The sequence below is a fragment of the Arctopsyche grandis genome, chromosome 4, assembly GCF_051622035.1.
Source record: "Arctopsyche grandis isolate Sample6627 chromosome 4, ASM5162203v2, whole genome shotgun sequence".
NCBI lineage: Eukaryota > Metazoa > Arthropoda > Insecta > Trichoptera > Hydropsychidae > Arctopsyche > Arctopsyche grandis.
In genome coordinates this window covers 7,516,361-7,537,126 of record NC_135358.1, presented here as the reverse complement: position 1 = coordinate 7,537,126, position 20,766 = coordinate 7,516,361, and the positions used below count along the sequence as shown (strand labels likewise).

The 20,766-nt window shown below is 35.8% G+C and overlaps 2 protein-coding genes across 9 annotated transcripts in view; one reads left to right on the top strand and one right to left on the bottom strand.

The window, feature by feature from the left end:
• Positions 1–20,766, bottom strand: part of LOC143911227 (CUGBP Elav-like family member 2) — a 605,340-nt gene that overhangs the window by 226,454 nt on the left and 358,120 nt on the right. The gene's annotated exons all lie outside the window — the stretch shown is intronic.
• On the top strand, positions 4,141–10,708 carry LOC143911270 (uncharacterized). The gene is made up of 2 exons (XM_077430105.1): positions 4,141–4,578; positions 9,137–10,708. Exon 2 carries the CDS (start codon positions 9,156–9,158, stop codon positions 9,459–9,461), a length of 306 nt encoding a protein of 101 aa, XP_077286231.1. The 5' UTR covers positions 4,141–4,578; positions 9,137–9,155; the 3' UTR covers positions 9,462–10,708.

Here is a 20,766-nt window from a genome sequence, read left to right as displayed (position 1 = left end):
GTGTACTTCCCGCGAAAATAATTATTTTTGTTGATATCAATCAATGATTTATTGTCAGAATGACATAATGCAAATCGTAGAGGTTTTGATGAGGAATGCATAAAATATGAAAACGCATTCAGTATATTTGGATAAATAAAATAAAATATATGAGCCCTGGTCACAGTGCGGTAAGTGTTAAACAGGTGTGTAGTGTTATACATCTATATGGTAATATAATACATTTATATGGTACATAACTGTATTAGTGATCAATCATTGTTAGAATCTTATATTATATGTATATGCCTATTGGATACACCGATGAAGACATTATTCGAAGAGAGAAAATACGACACTTTTAGTCCGAATGATGAGATAAAACATCCCATCTTGTAAAACACAACGTTTAATTACTTAACGGTTCTTTTTTTTCACAAATATTTTTTACGTCAACATTGCCTATTGTTTTTTTTAGGTTTTGTGACATTCGATTCATTTCGTACAAGAAAATCTTTAACAAAAGGCTCATCTTAATTATACTTATTATCCGTGTTTTGATTGACTGTCAATCCACTTAACATTATTTCATACTGGAAAAATAATCAATACTGTTTTACTATATACATATGTACATCCATACATATTTTGTAATATTAGGAACGATTCAAGCGTGAAAACATTCCTAGAACTTGAAAATATTTTTTATCTTTTTTTTTTAAATAAATTGTGTAGTTTAGAATTAGTCAGCTCATATGTATATTTATGACATTTTAGCGTACGCGTCGCCGAAATGAAGTGGCTTGTTAGCTGAATATCGATTCCGCTTAAGCTGAACAAATGGGGGCTTAAAGGAAGGGGTTGCCGACACACGAGGAATTAAAGGAGGGTTGTAACTCAACTGGCAGGGGGCTATCGTCTCCGGGAAAAATGCTACTCTTTCGGGATACTTATTGCTGAGAGGCACGTCACATTCGTGTGCTTCAAGTATATCACAACTGATTTGAAATAAAAATGAAATAAAATTTCATATATATACATAAGTCTATACAAAGCGATGGAAGATGTACCCGGAACTCGTTTATATTACATAGATACGAGGAGAAAAACCTAACAAAAACAGAGTACGTGTTATTTTCGGAAAATTCGATAAGGATTGTTGTATATGAATATTAAAAATCAATTGACGAACAATACGGCACGATTTTGAGAGGGAAGCAAATAAATGCGATTGAAAAATGTAAGCACTTACAGGGATTTCGGTTGAGGTTCGCAATTTACATTTCCTCCCCTTCGTTCGGCAAGAAAACGGCACGTGGCACGAGGGGCCAGACAAGGGTGATTTAACATCGCAGTGCTTAGTTCAAATTATATATTTCGAATGTCTCTGTATGTCTGTAGTTGTATGTGTGAAAAATTTCAACCCTTTAATGTGTTGAAATAAACTTTTTTTTTGAAACGGCGTATAATTTCTAATTTAATTGCTTTAATACGTTTGAGGAAAACGTACATTTGTCAACTGCCCTCACTAAATGTAATTTACTGAGCTAAAAATTAAAATTTAATTAAGAAGATTAATTGAAGGGACTTTATTTAGACTATAGGGAGCTATTTTTGTATAATTTCCTTATTTAATTGACTATATACATACATACATATGTATGTACATATGTATGTATGTACATATATATGTATAGTACTAAATATATTTATATGTTATCTCAATATATAATATAATCACTAAATATGTGTATTATTTATTTTAATATATAATTATTGACGCGTTTTACATTAAACATTGTATCAATTTTAATCACATATTTTATAGAAAGTAAATGCAGACATTTCATGAATTCAAATATTTGTCTAAAAATCTTAAAGAACGATAAAAACATGTAAAAAACTATATACATATGTAGCATCAATATATTAATGTAGGTAAGCGTTAGCAGACGATCAATTTCAAATACAAATGATACTGACTATAATTCGACCATTAATCGACTAACTAGCAACATAGTTCAGTGGTAATCAACTTAGTATTGTAATCAATTTAGGGGTCATGGGTTCAATCCCTGGCCTGGTGTTGGCCAGACCTTGTTGGTCAGACTCGTATGTACACATTGCCTCCAGGACGATAGTTTCCTATCACAGTTTGCTAATTTATCTGATTTCATTGTTGAAACGTTTCCGAAAAAAATGACAACCTATCCTCATTTCTTATCATCATTGAATATAATTTTAAATTTATTAAAAAAATGTTATAAAATGTGTAAGTACGTAAACAAATTTCTGCCTTGGAGAAAAACCCGTAAAGGCACCATGGAAATGGAATACGTGGGTGAGAAGTATGACAAGGGTGGTGGATATAATGAATAGATTGAAATGGCGGGCCACGTGGCTAGAAAAATGGGCGAAAGGTGGACAAAAGAAGTGTTAGAATGGTACCCGAGAGAATGCCAAGGGGTAAAAGGAAGACCGCTGGGATGATGGGTAGACGAAATTAGGAATTTGTGTGGGGTGAGATGGACGAAAGTTGCGCAAAACAGAGATGAGTGGAAGCGTGTTGGAGAGGCCTTCATCCAGCAGTGGACGGTGAATGGCCCGATGATGATGATGTATGTACATACATATAAAATAAAATTCTAAGCATTTAAAATTGCAGAAATGACTATTCTAATTCTATTAATAGCTTCAACTTAATTTTAGATATTTTTTTTACAATTTTTACGTCTGATTTCGTGTGACGAAATTTGGGTTCTTATCAGATCGTTTTCAAACTTTGCCATTTTGCTCGGTTTAGTCATCAATATATATGGAAATCAAGTCCATAATGACGATGGTGAAAAATAATCGTAATAGACACGTTTGAAAATACTCCATTATCTTTCTCGGTGACGTCTATTGTCCACATTGCCGGATTAATCCACACTATTCCGATCGTTTCTTCCATTTTCGCAACCCTCTCGCTATGTCAGATTTTAATTGTTTAAATGCGTATAACTTTTTATTTTTTCACTCTATATTTTATAAAATTTTCTTTATATGTAGGTTCTCATTATCTTTCATATATATTTTTAGTTCACTCATAGGGCTATTTCGTTCACAAGTAATGAAAACATAATTTATTGTTGAAGATTTTTACATGTTTTGTATTTTATTTTAACTAAAATTTAATATTAGATTCTAAATTTTAAAAATATATTAGTACCTAATTGAAAACAGAAAAAATCATATTGCTAGATTAATTATTTTTTCGAACACGTGCTCCTTTGCCTCATTTTCGAACTATTTGTAATAAAATTTGAGATATTTTAAACTAAAACTAAAGTTCGTTTGAAAGTTATGTTATATTTAAATGTAAACACATACGTACATATGTGTGTACGTAGGTATATGTATATTCATCATGAGCTGTGATAAAAAACAGCAAACTGGGTCACTATGTATTTATATAAATTTTACACAATACATATGTACAATAAAACAAGAGACACGAGAAATTAATTAAATATATATAAATAATTCTCAGAAATAAATACAACGAAGATTAAAAATAGCCGATTCGTCGGCACACATGTACACGTGGGGGGGCTCTCATCTGAAATATCGATTCAATGGTGTTGCATTGTCAAGTGTCACGCGGTTGACAACCTTGCCGTCGGCAGGCAGGACACAATGGCACGCGACATGAAAGAGCGAATAATGAGGTTAGCGCGTGCCGCACAAGCAGATTCCCACTCGAAACCCCTCACCTACCCCCTCTAGACTAACCTACCCTTCGTCGAATCGAAAAACGACCGCGTAACGTCCCCGGCATCGAAACTGTTAACTTTTCGTCTCGAATGCAAATTTGATAGTCACCCGCGATTGATCGATCGTCGCCCAACCGGTTAATTTCATGCATTATATCGCTACTAATAATCTCGAAATATTTTCGGTATATGAGGTCTAATAAATTAATAAAAAAAATAATACAGAATAACTACAAATCTTTATCAGCATGACGAATTTCAACAAAGTAAGGTTCAAAGCATTTGAAGCGATTGTTCCGACTTTTGTAATGACGTGTGGCAAACAGTCTTATTAACTGATTGTCGATTGGCATTATTGACGAGTTGGCATTAGTGTCGGCCCAAGCGGAAATACGCGACGGTCGACAGAGTCACCGAGTAGACGGCGTACGGACAGCTTGTGTTCCGTACGCTCCGCTGGCCCACCACGTGCAAATTTTACATTTCAATAAACTACATCAAACCAATATCGAAGTCTTTTCCATGATGGTCACTTCGAACCGGACACCAGTAACCTAGGCCACAACACCAAACGGACAAACCATTAGGAAAAAACGTGGTCGAGAAAAAATGGATGTCAATTAAGAAATCGGTATCGTTCCTTTGTTACTATCCATACCTTTCCAATACTAATAACATGTTTGCTTCTATTTCAGCAATATATTGATTGATGTACAGAGGTACATGACCGCGTGATTGACGCAGAAAATATATAAATAAAAACATAACCTACAAAGACGCATGGGACACAGAGGTAATCCAAAATTATCGGAACGATCACATAAACATCGTAAAGGATATTCAAGTAAGTGAATGTATTCAATCTCAGGCAATCTGTTCAAAAGGCAATCATGTGGGTAGGTCAGTTTTTAAAATATGTTTTAAAGTATAACAATTAATTAACGCGATTGTATAAAATAATATCGCGCTACGAAGGAATGTTTCATCGGTCGCATCGAATTTCGTATTAAAAGTGTAAAATCAGATGTAGTGTAAAATTAGCAAAGCACGTGGGGAATTATACTTGTAGCCCCAAAGTGGCTTAAACCAAGTACATACCGGTATATTCATATCGGTAGATCTTTGTTTCTTAATGTGTGTAGAAACACCCTCCCCCCCCCCCCCTTCCACGATAAATGTGGAATTATACTTGTAGCCCCAAAGTGGCTTAAACCAAGTACATACCGGTATATGCATATCGGTAGATCTTTGTTTCTTAATGTGTGTAGAAACACCCTCCCCCCCCCCCCCTTCCACGATAAATGTGGAATTACACTTGTAGCCCCAAAGTGGATTAAATCAAGTACATACCGGCATATTCATACATCGGTAGATCTCTTTGTTTCATAATGTGTGATGAAACAGTGGTGATTTAAAATAAATCACAAGACTTGTAGCCCCAAAGTGGTTTAAATCAAGCACCCACCAATTTAGGGTTGTTATTTCTTCCAAAATATGTTGGATAGATTCTGGTGATAATAGTTAAAGTAGAATATTAAGATTCACGGTTAATCATTGAATATTATTACCTTATCTCTACGAATAGTTCAATTGACAGCTATAGTAGAGAATAACTGTATTTATGAGACGAAATAGTGCAACTTTCTGAAACAAATGTCAAGTGCTGAAAACGAGGTAATAGAAGCTTCGACTTCCCAGTCGCATAAAGGTCGAAATCCAACTAGGGACGTAGAACCTATTAGAGACAGGTCAAGCTCTAGAATACATCAGACTCGAAGTCAGACTCAATCGATAAAAACATTAGCGAAAGAAAATAAAGTAGAAGTTACAATGACGTCAATAGAATTAAGGTATTCGGGCGCGTTTAAAAGACTACAGGAGAAAATAGACAGAATCTCCGAAATAAATGAAGGACAGTATCAATTTATTGAAAAAGCATACGACTATCTCCAAAAACTCCATTATGAGTATTTAGACAACATCACAGATATAGAGCAGGCGGATCAAATAGACGAAGAGTTCTACATAATCACAATGACAATTCAAAATCTTAAAGCAGCATTAGAGAGACAATCCATTCAAGATTGTAAACTGAAGGTAGAGCAAGCAACAATTAAATTTGCTAGAGATAAGTTACCGACGTTAACCATTCCCACATTTCAGGGAGATCCATCTGAATGGCAATCGTTTCAACAAGCTTTTAAGAATATAATAGGAAACAAAACGGAATATTCGAATGTCACGAAATTACTATATTTGCATCAATCATTACGCGGTCCCGCTTTGGCAGCTGTATCAGGTTTAGATATTAGCTCAGACAATTACGAAATAGCTTGGAGTATTTTAGACAAGCAATATAATTTACCAAGACTTAATCTCAAAACTAGGATTAACTCACTTTGTGACTTAAAATTAATCACAAGAGAATCACATATCGAATTGAGAAATCTATTGAATCAGGTAACAGTGTGTATTAAAAACATTGAATCGTTGGGTTACGCGAGAGAAATTTTAGATCCATGGGTAACATGTTTAGTTCTAAGGAAATTACCATTTAGTTTATTAAAGGACTGGGAAACATCTCTGGTTGACAGAGAAATGCCACCGTACGAGAAGTTAGAAACGTTTCTGCAGAATAGATGTAACGTATTACAATCTACTGCATCGGTAATTACGGTGAAAGAATTCCCTCATAACCGTCAACGAATCAGGAGAACTCATGTCGCGAATAAAAACCCATCAAGTAAGGTAAACGCATGTGCATTTTGTCGGAATAATCATTTCATAGGCAAATGTGATAAATTCAAAGCAAAATCCAGTATGGAAAGAAATGAATTCGTTAAATCTAATAACATGTGTTTTAAATGTTTAAATTCATCGCATAAGATAACAAATTGCAAGTCTAACTATAATTGCTTAAGGTGCAAACAAAACCATCATACTTTGTTGCATCAGGACGATACATTTAGTTCAAATAATACGGGAAGGAAGTCAATTAATGCTCATTCTACTTATTTCTCTCAAAGGGAGATAATTTTACCCACGGTACAAGTAGACATTATAACGTCCAATGGAACGGTCGTTAAGGGTCGCACATTATTAGATTCCGGCTCACAAGTCAACTATGTTACCACATCTTTCGCTAAGAAGAATAACTTCAAGTTAGAGAAAATCTCTCAAAAAATTGTAGGTATCGCTAATCAAGAAAGTAGCATTCGTCACATCACCAAGGTGACCATAAGGTCTTCAACCACTAATTACTCAACCAAAGTGTTGTGTTTGGTATTACCAGAAATTACTGGCGAAATTCCAACTGTGAAACTGGATCAACAGTTAATTTCAATACCAGCGGGAATCAAGTTATCAGATCCCCTTTGGAATAAACCGACGCCAATCGATTTATTGCTCGGCGCCGAGATTTGCGTTCATGCTATGAAAGCAGGAACCATCCAGTTAGGAAAAGGTATGCCTATCTTAAAGGATACCGAATTCGGATGGACAATAGTTGGTCCATATCCCGAAGTAAATAATGCTCCAGGGAAGAGCCACATAGGCTTAAGTCAATTAGACAGTCACATTCAAAACTTTTGGATGATAGACCAGGTTCCTATGGTAAAACATCAATCTCTTGAGGAGAAAAGATGTGAGGAACATTTCCAAGCACACACATCACGAGATAAAAACGGTAGATTTTGTGTAGCTTTACCATATAAAAATTCCCCGGTAGTATTAGGAAGTTCATTGCACATTGCGGAGAAAAGACACAAAACTTTGGAAAGACGTTTTTTAGCCAATAATAATTTAAAAATGGAATACAATAAAGTTTTAGAAGAGTATATAAATTCAGGACATATGTCAGAGTGTGAACCTCCGGAGGCACATGAGGTTCATTGTTATTCACCTCATCACGTCGTAGTTAAGGAGTCTAGCCTTACCACTAAATATCGTGTAGTTTTTGATGCGTCCGCAAAGACAACGTCCAATATCTCACTAAATAATATTTTGATGGTGGGACCTAGTGTCCAATCAGATTTGTTAAGTTTACTACTCAACTTTCGACTCCATAAATACGTGATTACTGCGGATATTAAGCAGATGTACCGACAGATTCAAATAGCAGAGAAAAATAAAAATGTACAATTAAATCATAATTCGTTATGGTGGGACGGCCCTAGTTGGTTGAAATTAGATGAATCACGATGGCCTCGAAGACCTCCTGAGATCACAATAGATCTTCCAGAGAGAAGGGTAGTCACTAACGCTACCCTTGTGAGGGAAAATAATTGGATAGATAAACATTCTCATCTTCCAAGACTCCTTCGAGTTTTATCATATGTTCGTCGGCCACTAAGGAATAAACAATTAAACGTTAAAGAAAATAACGAACCGTCCGCTTTAGAATTAAAAGATGCTTTAAATAATTTGATAAGGTTATCGCAAATGGAATCATTTCCATTGGAATATCGTTTGCTGAGCAAGGGACATCCAATTCCCAGTAGCAGTAAATTAGCTAAATTGTCCCCTCTATTCCACGAGAATTTAATTTGTGTTGGAAGTAGACTTCCTCTGGGAACAACTCTATCAACGTCACCCATTATCTTGTCAAATAAGCATAAACTTACACACATGATTGTCCGAGATGCGCACTTGAAATATATTCACTTGGGTACTCAAGCCTTACTGTCGTTATTGCGGCAGACCTATTGGCCATTGGCCGGACATAATACTGTCAAAGGAGTGGTGCGTTCATGTGTCATTTGTTTCAGAAATAAACCACTGTCACACAATAGATTAATGGGATTACTCCCGCTTGAACGTACCACTGCGAATTTTCCTTTCAGTCATGTGGGGATAGATTTCGCAGGACCTTTTCCTGTGAAGAGTGGTTGCAATAAGAATTCTAAGATAATTAAGGGTTACGTTTGTGTCTTTGTGTGTTTTTCCAGTAAGGCAGTTCACTTGGAACTTGTCGGAGACTTAACGAGTTCAAATTTCTTAAATTGTTTAAGAAGATTCGTAGCCAGACGTGGCAGGCCCAATACGATATATTCCGACAATGCTACTAATTTTGTCGGTGCAAGTCGTGAACTCGTTAATTTAGTAAAATTAATTTACGAACGTCCTCATGAGGAGAAGCTACTACGGTATGTAGCCTCCGAAGGGATTCGTTGGAAGTTTAACCCGCCAAGGGCGCCTCACATGGGAGGGCTGTGGGAAGCAGCGGTTAAATCCATGAAGATTCATTTAAACAAGGTGTTAAAGGCCACCACCTTAAATTTCGAATCATTTTGTACGGTATTGACTCAAATAGAAGCTTGCATGAATTCCCGTCCTCTTAGTCCCTTGTCTTCGGATCCACTAGACCTTTTACCCCTCACACCTGGACATTTCTTAATTGGCAGATCCTTACTCGCTCTTCCAATGGAGTTACGACACAAATGGAAGAAGGACTCGAGCAACAATCTGAGTGTGGGTCAAATGGTCCTGTTAAAGGAGGAACACATGCTGCCAACCCGATGGGTCTTGGGTCGAGTCACTAAATTGTATCCCGGACCAGATGGCAGAGTTCGAGTCGTCGACGTCTTTACTGCCAGCGGAGAGTTTCGTCGGTCCAGTCATCTAGTGGCGCCATTGCCGATTCTACCACAAGGACCACTTGACAGGAAGGAAGATCAGCAAGAGGGAGGAGAAACAGCAGCTTCAATTCCGTCAACTTCGGTAGCTTAGTTTAACCCGAAGACACTACCCCCAACTCATATTACTTATTAGATGTAATCATGAGTTTAAATCATTCAATGTTAATAGTAGTACTCCGTAATTCACTTTAATTGTGTTGTGTGTATAATTTAAGCTATTTTCATTTTAACATTCGGCAGTATATATCTCCGAATTTAATCTAATCATTTTGTCTTTATAATATAAGACTTGTCTCATGTCATCACTCGGAAGGATTATATCCGAGTTTAAAATAAACTGTTCAAATTTGACAGTTAAAATTAGATTCATGATTTGTTAATGTTAGTCTCCAAGCCACACTTAATGGAGCATCTTAAATTATTTCATGTCTACTTAATTATAACCTGCCGGGAGTCATCCGCAGGTCTTATGTTTCTTGTTATGAAAACATAAGTTAACTCTTACTGTTTATAGTATTTATGTGAATCATAGAATAAGTAAATATTATAATACTGAACATTTCGATGTTTAACGTAGAGACATCTATAATCATAGTTCGCCTTCATTTCCTGCTTGTAGGAATGAATGAATGACTTTCCAATTTACTTTTAATTTAGCAATGTTTGTGCTACTTGTTGATGAAATCAAGTTAACTTAGGAGCATTACACTCACTAATTAAGTTTAGTTGATCGGTAATAGCTGATCTGTCTTGACAACTGTAACAGTGTCAACATTGTATTGTCTAAGTTAACATCAAGATGAGGAATGCTTAAGTTTTAAACCATATACAGTCCACTCTCTCTTCTTTAAAGTAAACTTATCTTGTAATGCTTATTCACAGCTTCAAAGGAGATTTCAAAAATTTTAATGTAAATAGAAACAACATTCACCAGAGGTATACCTATAAGTTGAAATATTACTGAACCAATAAATTGATTTTATCCTCACACTGGATGAGGCAAAGGTTTCATTATTCACCCTCTATTTAATTATTTTAAGAGCTATGATTTATTGTAAACGACTCGTCAGTAATGCTGTAACTCTGTAGAATAACTGTATTGTTCAACAGTTTTCCTATGTGGGACTATGTTCCGACTTTTGTAATGACGTGTGGCAAACAGTCTTATTAACTGATTGTCGATTGGCATTATTGACGAGTTGGCATTAGTGTCGGCCCAAGCGGAAATACGCGACGGTCGACAGAGTCACCGAGTAGACGGCGTACGGACAGCTTGTGTTCCGTACGCTCCGCTGGCCCACCACGTGCAAATTTTACATTTCAATAAACTACATCAAACCATTATCGAAGTCTTTTCCAGCGATCAAGATTTGTTTTTCAATTTAAGAAAAAAAAATTTATAAACAACCAAACATATGCGTATCTATAATAATTGTATATTTATAATAATTGTGGTTTTTCAATCGAAAATGCCACTTTGCCTGAAGAAAAAGATCTTCGATCAATGTTTTTTGCCAGTGATGACGTATGGATTTGAAACTTGGATATTGAACGCCCAGTTGCTACCCAAAGACCAATGCACTCAAAGAAGTATGGAAAGTTGTATGCTTGGCATAACGAGGAAATACAGGAAACGGAATACGTGGGTGAGAACGGTGACCGTCACCGCATCGAAAAGTCGAAAATGTTCGTTTACCATGAATACATATGAAAAGCGGGTAGTATATATATATATATTTATATATATATATATATATATATATATATATATATATATATATATATATATATATATATATATATATATATATCAGTGGCGTGCGGTAAAACTCTCTTTCCCCCCGTCGTACAGCCTCGCTTAATTTGCGCGAGCAGGATACAAGAGGAACATGAGGAATAGACTGGACAAAAGAAGTGCTAGAATGGTACCCGAGAGAATTCAAAAGGGTAAAAGGAAGACCGTAAGGAAGATGGGTAGACGAAATTAGGAAAATGTGTGGCGTGATATGGATTAGAGTTGCGGAAAACAGAGACTTGTGTTGGAGAGGCCTTCATTCAGCAGTGGACGTTGAGTGGCTGTAGATGATGATGATTTTAAACATGCGAAAAAAAAAATGATGCGTGCCATTCAGTGCCGTGCCGTGCCTATGATCCTTTGGACCTTTTTTGGTCAAATTGTATGCTTGTATATACATATTTATCCTTGCTTGACAGTGATCGATAACGGTGTATCCCATATTTGAAGAATGTAGGAGATCACCCACGGAGAGGAGCTATGCACGCGGTGTGCCGTTCATCGCTGTATGTTTTCGCCCTAAGAATCTTCCTAGTCTTGGATTTGTACCTTTGCAGTCCACATTCGAGACTGAGAAGAATCTTCAGCTTCCTAGATTCAAATTTCTTAGATTATCAAATGTCATAAGTGGAAATGCATTATACTAAAATTTGAATTACATCAAACAATATTTTCTACACAATTATGGACACAAGAAAACAGACAAACAAGAACATCTCATCGAGTCGACGTTGACAGTTGACGTACCGTCGCAGATCCGACACGATCAATCAAGGTCGGTTCTTTCATAAAGGGTCCGCTTTCCGCTGTCGGGAGGGAGAGTGGGGGTAGGGGAGGGGGTGGTGGATGGGTAGGTAGACAAGTCTAATGGGTGGGTGGGTGGTAATCACCGCACAGCATATATGCTCACGAGCCTCAGCCCGGCTAATAATGCCCTGCCAAATTTACGTCGGTGCTCGCGTGTGCCCTAGGAGGTATCGCGCCGTTATTTATGTGCGACCTTTCCACCCTTATCGCGGATCATCCCTTTTAGCCGGCAAAAGCAAACACGGACCCAAATATGCCCGCGGTAATTTAATGACTGGACCCGTGGACCGCGGCCCGCCGTTTCGACACGACTGACTGCTGCGGTCTCCTTTCGGCTTTTTAATTCGCGCCTCGGTCGGCTCGTTTCGTTACGACGATTTCACCGTTCAATTTAATTAAATTTCATCAATCTCACCCTGGCACACATCCCGGATCAAAAGAAAACAACACTTAAAATTTTATTAAAAAATATATCTACTATAACTATAATATACGTATAGTTCATAAGGCAGTTTAGTACAGTTTATGACAATACTAGACGAAGGCTTTGTATAGTGACAGTAGAGAGTGCAACTATATTTTGATAATTTTCTGAAACAATTGATAAATAAAGTACATGCTATCGCATTCAATCGACCCGCGATGGCCAATTGCATTTCGTTTCAGTTTCGCATTGCATTTTTGTCAAGAAATACGACACTGTTCGTGCGTGTAGCAGTCGGTAGAATTTGACTTTCAAATTTTTTGTTAGTTTTGAGTTCGTATTTTGAAATAAAATTTTAATATAAAAAGCAAGTTGTTGATATTATTAATTTATTTATAGAATTTTGAGATGCCGTAAAGTCAAAATTCTGCGGAAAATACGACAGGATTGCTAATTTGTCCGAACCTTTTCTAAATAAAGCAAATAAATTGGCAAACTCTGAAAGGAAACGATCGAACTTGGAGTCACATATTCAACATCTTGCCAACAACAAAGCCAAGAATAGAACCCGTTACCACACAATCGAAAGCATTACATGCTAACCATTGATCTATGTTGCTAGTTCGGGATTCAACTAATTATTTTTCGTAGTTCTTCTGCAATTTGAGTAATTTTATATCTGTTCTCATTATAAAAATTTTCAAATTGATCACATCTAAATTCATATATATGTACATATGTATATGTATGTATGAAATTTAAATCTTTGATTTTAAATTTGTATATACATTAATGTTCAAGGTCTGCCCACCAAAAAAGCCAGGGATAGAACCCGTGACCACACAATTGAAAGCATTACACGCCAAACATTGACCTATGCTGGTGATCATGAAGATTTTTGAAGAAAAACATTATTTTATCAAAAAACGATACAGATATTTTAATTAGAAACATAGTTACAACATTATTTTTTAATGATAATATTATTAAAAAAATAAATATGTATTATAACAAAGACAAATCAAAAGTATTTTTTTATACATCTACACATATGTACAAAGATAGATTTAATATCATATATATGTACATATGTATGTACATTGATTTTTCTAAATTATGAAAGCTCGTATATGTATATAATTGTGTATATATGCATGTACATACATGTATAAAGACTATTAAGCTTACTAAGGCACTTCCAAAGTTCCAAGAAAACACAAAATAAACAATGCAAGCAAAAGAAGAAGAATAAAGAAAATACGAGTAAACAAGGAAGAAGATCATCAAGCAAAGAAGACGAAGATAAGATTACTTATCGCGAACAACTTCAGGCCGCTATATACATACATAATACCACCATGCACTCGAGTGACGATAATATTCATTCAAACGTAATATATTACATCACTGAATGGAATTTACTATGGGTGCGTCGACTACAATGATAAGTTATTTGTTGTTGAGATAAGCCTTTCTCCTCCCTAACGGTAAACTATTTTCGAACTAGACAAGCCTCCTAAGACGTCCTGGCGTGGGCTCCTGCCTCCTCCCGTTATAAAAGGGGTGGCCCGGGGGGTGAAATGTTAGTAGTGCAGGTGCACCTCTACGGGCCATAACTCACGAACGGGGCGAGGCGCCGGAAAATCCGCTCGTGTCGAGTGAAAATCCGCATAAATCACTTTCGAGCACTGTGGGAGGAAGCGGGAGGGGTTCTGGAGGCTCATGGGGGTCTGTCTGACCGGCGAGACCTCCAGAGACAAAATTCCGAATATCCGCTTTGTAATACGCTAGTTTCGATTATACGCTCTGCTTACGCTATAACCCCTTAAAAGCTTAGAATTTACGTGAATGCACATCTACTTAGCTACACATATACATACATACTTAAACGTCATACGATTGAAGCTTCAATAGATTTCTAAGCTAAGAATATACCTACTATATACATATATATTATAACGTTGTTAGTTTTACGTCAGAAAGTCCGGTGGTTGAATTATTGAGTGAACTGTCAAGGGGAGACGTTGAACGTCTACAAAGTGGATTATCTGTTTGAGAAAGTAGACAGAGGCGGAAGGCTTTTATAAGAAAATTATCGTTAAATTTTGTATCAGCGCTCCGAGGATAAATCTTTAAAGCCCTCGCCTTTTTATTTCGAAGCTGACTTGTCAATTCGCCTGAAACGTATCATGTTGTCGGAAGATGTCTGAGAACCGGGCTAGATTTGGATCGGACGGTAAATTGAACATTAATTTATTGCGTTGTCTGAGTGTTTATAATTCAATTAAGAATAAAGAGTATGTATGTATATACATATATGTAGATTTTAAAATCTAAGATTTAAATTTCATATGTATTAAATAACTGATTCAGAAATTAATTATAACGAGAACAGATAGAAAACTAGTAGAACTTTTCATAATTAGTTGAATCATGAACCAGCAATAAAGATCAGTGGTAAGTATGTAATGCTTTCGATTGCGTGGTCACGGGTTCTATTGCTGGCCAGACCTTGAAAATGTGACTCCAAGGTTGACCGTTTCATTTCAGAATTTGCTTATTTATCTGATTTCATTGGAAACGGTTCCAAAAAATTGGCAATCCTCTTCGATTTCTCGCAGAATTCGAGTTTACATCGTCTCATAATTTGGTTGATATTTAAAAATGCTCCAAAAATGTGTCCCTAGATGTCTTTATGATTCTCATGTTTGTAATTGGCCTTGAATAATAATTATGTACAAGGTTGACTATAAATTGGGTGTATACCTGTACAAATAAATTAATGAGGATGAAGCGGTGACGGAAGAGACACGTAGTAATAAAATTGGATGAAAAATGGACGTCAGAGTTACTCGAATGGTACCCAAAAGATTATAAAAAGAAGAAAACAAGGTAGCCTACAAATATGTGTATACATATATATGTATATGTAATCAGTTTTATATTAATGCATCTCAGAGCAGGGAAGAATGCAAGGTGCTGGAGAAGCTTTCATCCAATGGAATCGATACTCTAACATACAAAGCATTTATTAGATGTTGAAAAAATACTTATAAATTGATGATAAAATAACTTAATTAAAAGTTTGCTGCCACCAGATTGGCAATGATGGGGATGATTATCAAAAAAAATATATATAAAAAAATAGCTTGATTATTTTTATAGAAGAAGAACTGATTCACGGCATTGAATAAAGAATATTTGTATACATTATGTCGATCAATCTCACTGTGTGTGAGCTTCGAACATGTGTTGATTGATGAAAGCGACCTACCCGATCTGGAAAAGGGCCAATCTGAGGGACACCTGAGTACTACGTCGGTCAATTACGGATTTTTCTCCCTCTTATACCCATAGCATTGTTCGTAGGGTATTGTTGCTCCCTCGGAAAATTATTCGCTATACATACATATGTACACACATATGAACGCACGCATGATTGATGACGATAGCTCGAAAGCTTTCCATTGAAACCATGACTTTTGGCGAGATTTTCTTCGGTTGAGAAAATAAATTTAAGCTGGGAAATAGTTTCAAATGCATACACGTACATCGATACGCTTGTATTTTCGTTCTACCTAAGTATATACATATATAGGGGTATTCTCATATTGTGCGTTATTTTTGGGGGATTTTTATCGGAATTTTGTTTGTTGGACGTCCATTATAGGCGCACACATAATAAATGGTTTTTGACCGGCACCGACAAGGACGACCCGATTCGAAAACGATACTTCAGACCACATCCCAACAAAGAACCATTCACCTTTGATACACGGGCAAAAGGTTTCGATTTTGAACCCTTCCGAGGGTCGCCGTGCGCACACAAATACAATACACAAACAGAACCGCCAAAGCACGAAAATATTTTCTTACGCTGATCGTAAATACCCTGAAAAATCCCTTTCACGCACGAATATTTTCAGTTGCAAAATTCGGCCCGGGGATGCTAAAGAAGAAAAAAAATCGATGTTTCACTGTGTAAGCGGAGATGTCGTCGGTGAAAACGTGAGCATTAATATTCTAGTGGGTTATTATTGTGAACTTACACGAGTCGCAAAGTGTCCGGGACCTGGAAGTTTGGTAACTCAATTCGTCTAGGGATGGGATAATGACTCTTTCATGCGTAAACTTGTGTAGTTACGTTAACTTTAATTAGGGATTAAGCGGTCTAAATTTTAACCGATTGAAAAATACAGCTGTAAAGCGGATTACCGAACCTAATTTGAATCAAAATCTATATAGTTCACGATTCGATTCCCACTAGCTCAATTAATTGAATGGGCCTTTGAAGGATGCTAATGAAAATTTTAATCAATATATAATTACAGAATTTTCACTAAATCTATTATTCTATTACACACCATTTAAAATATTATATTTATTTGTAATTACATATAAGATATTCATATGTATATGTAAATATGTACGTTTATGACCCAAAATGTATCGTTGTATTTGGAATAAATTGGAATGTATATTGTACTGTTTACATATTTTTTATGTAAACAGCACATTCTTAATTTCAAATTACAACACATTAGATTTATCAACTTATTATTTATAAACATTATATGTAAAATTATAAAGAATTAAAATATAGCATAAATCGGTGCCGAGTCAACCCAAACTCATTCCAAAAAAATCTCACTAAAATACTCATTTCCATATCTAATTAGTTTATTACCATTTGAAAATAACTGTAGAGATCGAATAAAGCGAAGAGGACTTTTAGTTGAAAAACAGATTCAAATAAAGAAAATCAACAAAAGAATTGTCAATTTTATAGAAAAAAATGAAATCATTGCTGATCCTTCTATCATGAAGTTTATTTATATTCAAATAAAATAAAAAAATGTCGTGGTTCAATGAAAGACGAGTTTTAAAAAAGTTATATTGAATATATGTATTTTAGAGTAAAAATGATTTAAATTTTATTTATTTTATTTTATTTATTTTTTATTTTTTAATAATTATGTAAAGGTAAAAGCTTTGCATACGCCAGTCGGCTTGAAGTGTCAAACGTCAAATAACGAGCATTTGGCCATAAGAGCGATATCGATCGATACCATTAATTATTAACACTTTGAGTGAACTAAAAATATATATGAGAGATAATGAGAACCCATAAAGTAAATTTTATAAAATATAGAGTGAAAAAAGAAAAAGTTATAGGCGTTTAAACAATTAAAATCTGACAGCGAGATGGCAGGGCGAAAAGTAATAAGAATATGCTGAAACTACCGATGTAAATGACGAATGTGATAGATAAACGTCACCGTGTAATAAGATGCAGTATTTTCAAACGTGTCTATTACGATTATTTTTCACCATCATAATGGCGGATGATACTACCACTTATATTGATGACCAAACCGAGCAAAATGGCAAAGTTTGAAAACGATCGGATAAGAACCCAAACTTCGTCACACGACCAAATCGTTTTCAAGCTAAGAAGAGGTGTGTAATAAAAAGGAGACCATACTGTGGAATTACATATACTCTAACTTACTCCTTACAAATGAATAGATAATTTCAAAGTATATATGTATTTTTGTATGTATGTACATTTAAAGCAGCTTACAATTCTAAAAATAAAATTATATTACAAATAAATAAAACATCAATACTAATTTTAAAGTTGATTCAATTCGATATCTGGAAAATGTCGAATATTTGGATGTCTTGAAGTCAATCATGCATTGAAATTTCAAGTATGCCATACACAACAAGGTTCCAAATATTTTCCGAAGCAATTTAAAATAAACGTACATGTACATTCAATCGAATAAAATCATCAACAGAACTCACATACATATCTGCAATATATTCAATAGACATATTTATTCGCTCAACTTTGGGTAACAACAACAATAAAGAAAGACATCATTCAATCAACAAAATGGCACGTCCTTCAAAAAAAATGATTACATTATACGTGTTATTTATCAAATTTCTTTTGATTGGCATCCAACCGTGTGGTAAATTTATCCTTCGCCATCTCTATATTGCCGTTGATTTATGGCGTGCGATCACGCCACACAATACCGCCGAGAAGCGCGTGGTCTTCGAAACGTGTTCGTGGTTTTGTGTGGGCACCACCGTCAACGAACCGAATGTGTTAGTTTCAGTTTTAAAATAGCACCACGTGTCAATTCGAAACAATGCACAACTAAATTTCTAACCGAAATTGAAAACTACACAAACTTGCACACCGAATCGCGGTAGAACTCGTGTACATACCATTAAATGCTGCGTTTATCACGCGATGTTATTTGTTAATTATGCAAGATTATGTGCATACTCTAAAACTGCAGTTAAAACTGTTGCTCGGTGCACTTTTAATGTGCCTATTAAAGCGTTCAAATATGCGAAAGAATAGTTAAATTGTGCCGACGCGATAAAATTCGGCACGGAACATTTTTTAATGGGGTTTTAAATTTAAACGGGACGTGATATTTTGTGTTTTTTTTTTTGTATTTCTGGTATCGGAAGTCTGTCAAAATGGAAAACACAAGTCACTGGTAATAGGAAACAGGCGGACTATCGCACTTCAAAGCTTTCCGTTCGAATTCGATACGAAGACGGCAGATGTTGCGTGCGTGCTAATTGAACGCAGACTACAATTAGTCAAAAGGTTTAATTTGGTATGGCAAAATGTTACACGGTGCTGATATCACCAATTGTTGCGTTACAATAGGGGCTGGTGTAACACTTTCCATTTAAACTTTATTGAAAATTTTAACGATTTCACGCGACGACTTCGGATAACATTGATTCGCGTATTTTCGAATAATGAACTTCGCATGTACGCGTTGCGATTAAATTTCACAAAATTATATAACTGTCGCTCAGTTCATAATATGCTCATTTCAACTCAAAACTATACTCATAATTTTATTCAACAGCAATCACAATGAAATAATATTTTCTGTGTATTAAAGCGACATAGCTTTTCAACGATACACTCGTCGATCCATAAATCGTCATAAAATAAATTTCGCTCTTTAGAACAAATTTAATAAAAAGCGTTGACTGTTAGGTATACTAACTTGAATAGAAAATTATAAAAGTTGAACTAGAAATGTAGTACAAGAATATGATAAAATAAATCTTTGAATTGATCAGCAATCAAACAAAAACTCAACTTTGAGACAGTATTCGACGTCGATAACGGGATTTTAATAATATAATCAACGATCCTGTTCAATTGCAAAAATATTTGATTTAAATTCATGATAATTGAAGTTGATTGATTTGGACTGTCTAATCATACAAATGGCAGATGATCGGAAAGCTGGAAATATTCCAGAATAAGATGATTCATTGAATCTCCCGAATATAATATTATATTTGAAAGATCATTGACCACCGAAGCAACAAATTTAATATCGTACAAATTTAATAATAAGCGTATGAGCACTTTCGTTAGTACGCGTGCACTCGCCACTATGACGTCACGCCATGCGTAATTATTTCCACCGGTTCTGCTTGATTCGTTTCAGTACCACTGTATTATTGACTTGTGGTTAGCAAATTATGCTTTCAAACGGAGTGGTCACGGTTCGATTCCCACTAGTAGCTGCTATTATGTAATATTGTAATAGAAATGTATTTTATTATATTATATAATTATTATATAATGTAATAAAAATGCTGTTATGTTTGTAATTAATTGTAGTCTAGGAAGACGCATTTAATTTATGTAAAATAAAATAAAATAAATCAATTCTAAAATTCAAATCCAGACATCTAGCAAAGTTCAAACGGCCCATTGAAATGACACACACACACACATTCAACATGCATTCAAAGTTCATAACTCGCAATTGCATATCTTGTCAAACTGCATCGGGCATCTCCCAAGTTCAGTTAGTGCAAGTTCACAGCGACTAGCATTATTACACTCGGCCGTGCCATGAACAGTTTAGGCGGTCAGGGATGGAAATCTCGAACTGAACAGGAGGGAAAACCGTATCGGAGGAGGAGAAGGAGGCTGTATGCACCAGGAGCCAGAGGGCATCCGCATCCCTCTCGAGGAGCAAATATCCGTTGCCGTTGTGGTGGCAAACTGAGTCGTGCGAGTCGGCCGCACACGCCCAACTTCGCCGGAATGTTTGCCCGTTCTCTGGTTTGTTTGCAAACGTTGTTAAGTCGGTTCTTCACATAGGATCTCACCCCCTTTTTCTCCCGGCCACCCCAACGGCCCCACGTGTGTATTTATTGCCGTTGTTGTGTGTGCATTGCCGATGCAACGTCGGTCTCCGATTGCGCCACGTCCGGGGAGGAAGCTGTGAAGATGGAGCTGTTCCGCAGGATTGGTTCAATTAACGCTAACGGCAGTTTCATTTATAAGTAATAGACAGTTCT

Bases quoted from the DNA above. Each gene is read 5' to 3' on its own strand.
- LOC143911270 (XM_077430105.1), top strand. From the start codon at position 9,156: ATGGAGTTACGACACAAATGGAAGAAGGACTCGAGCAACAATCTGAGT.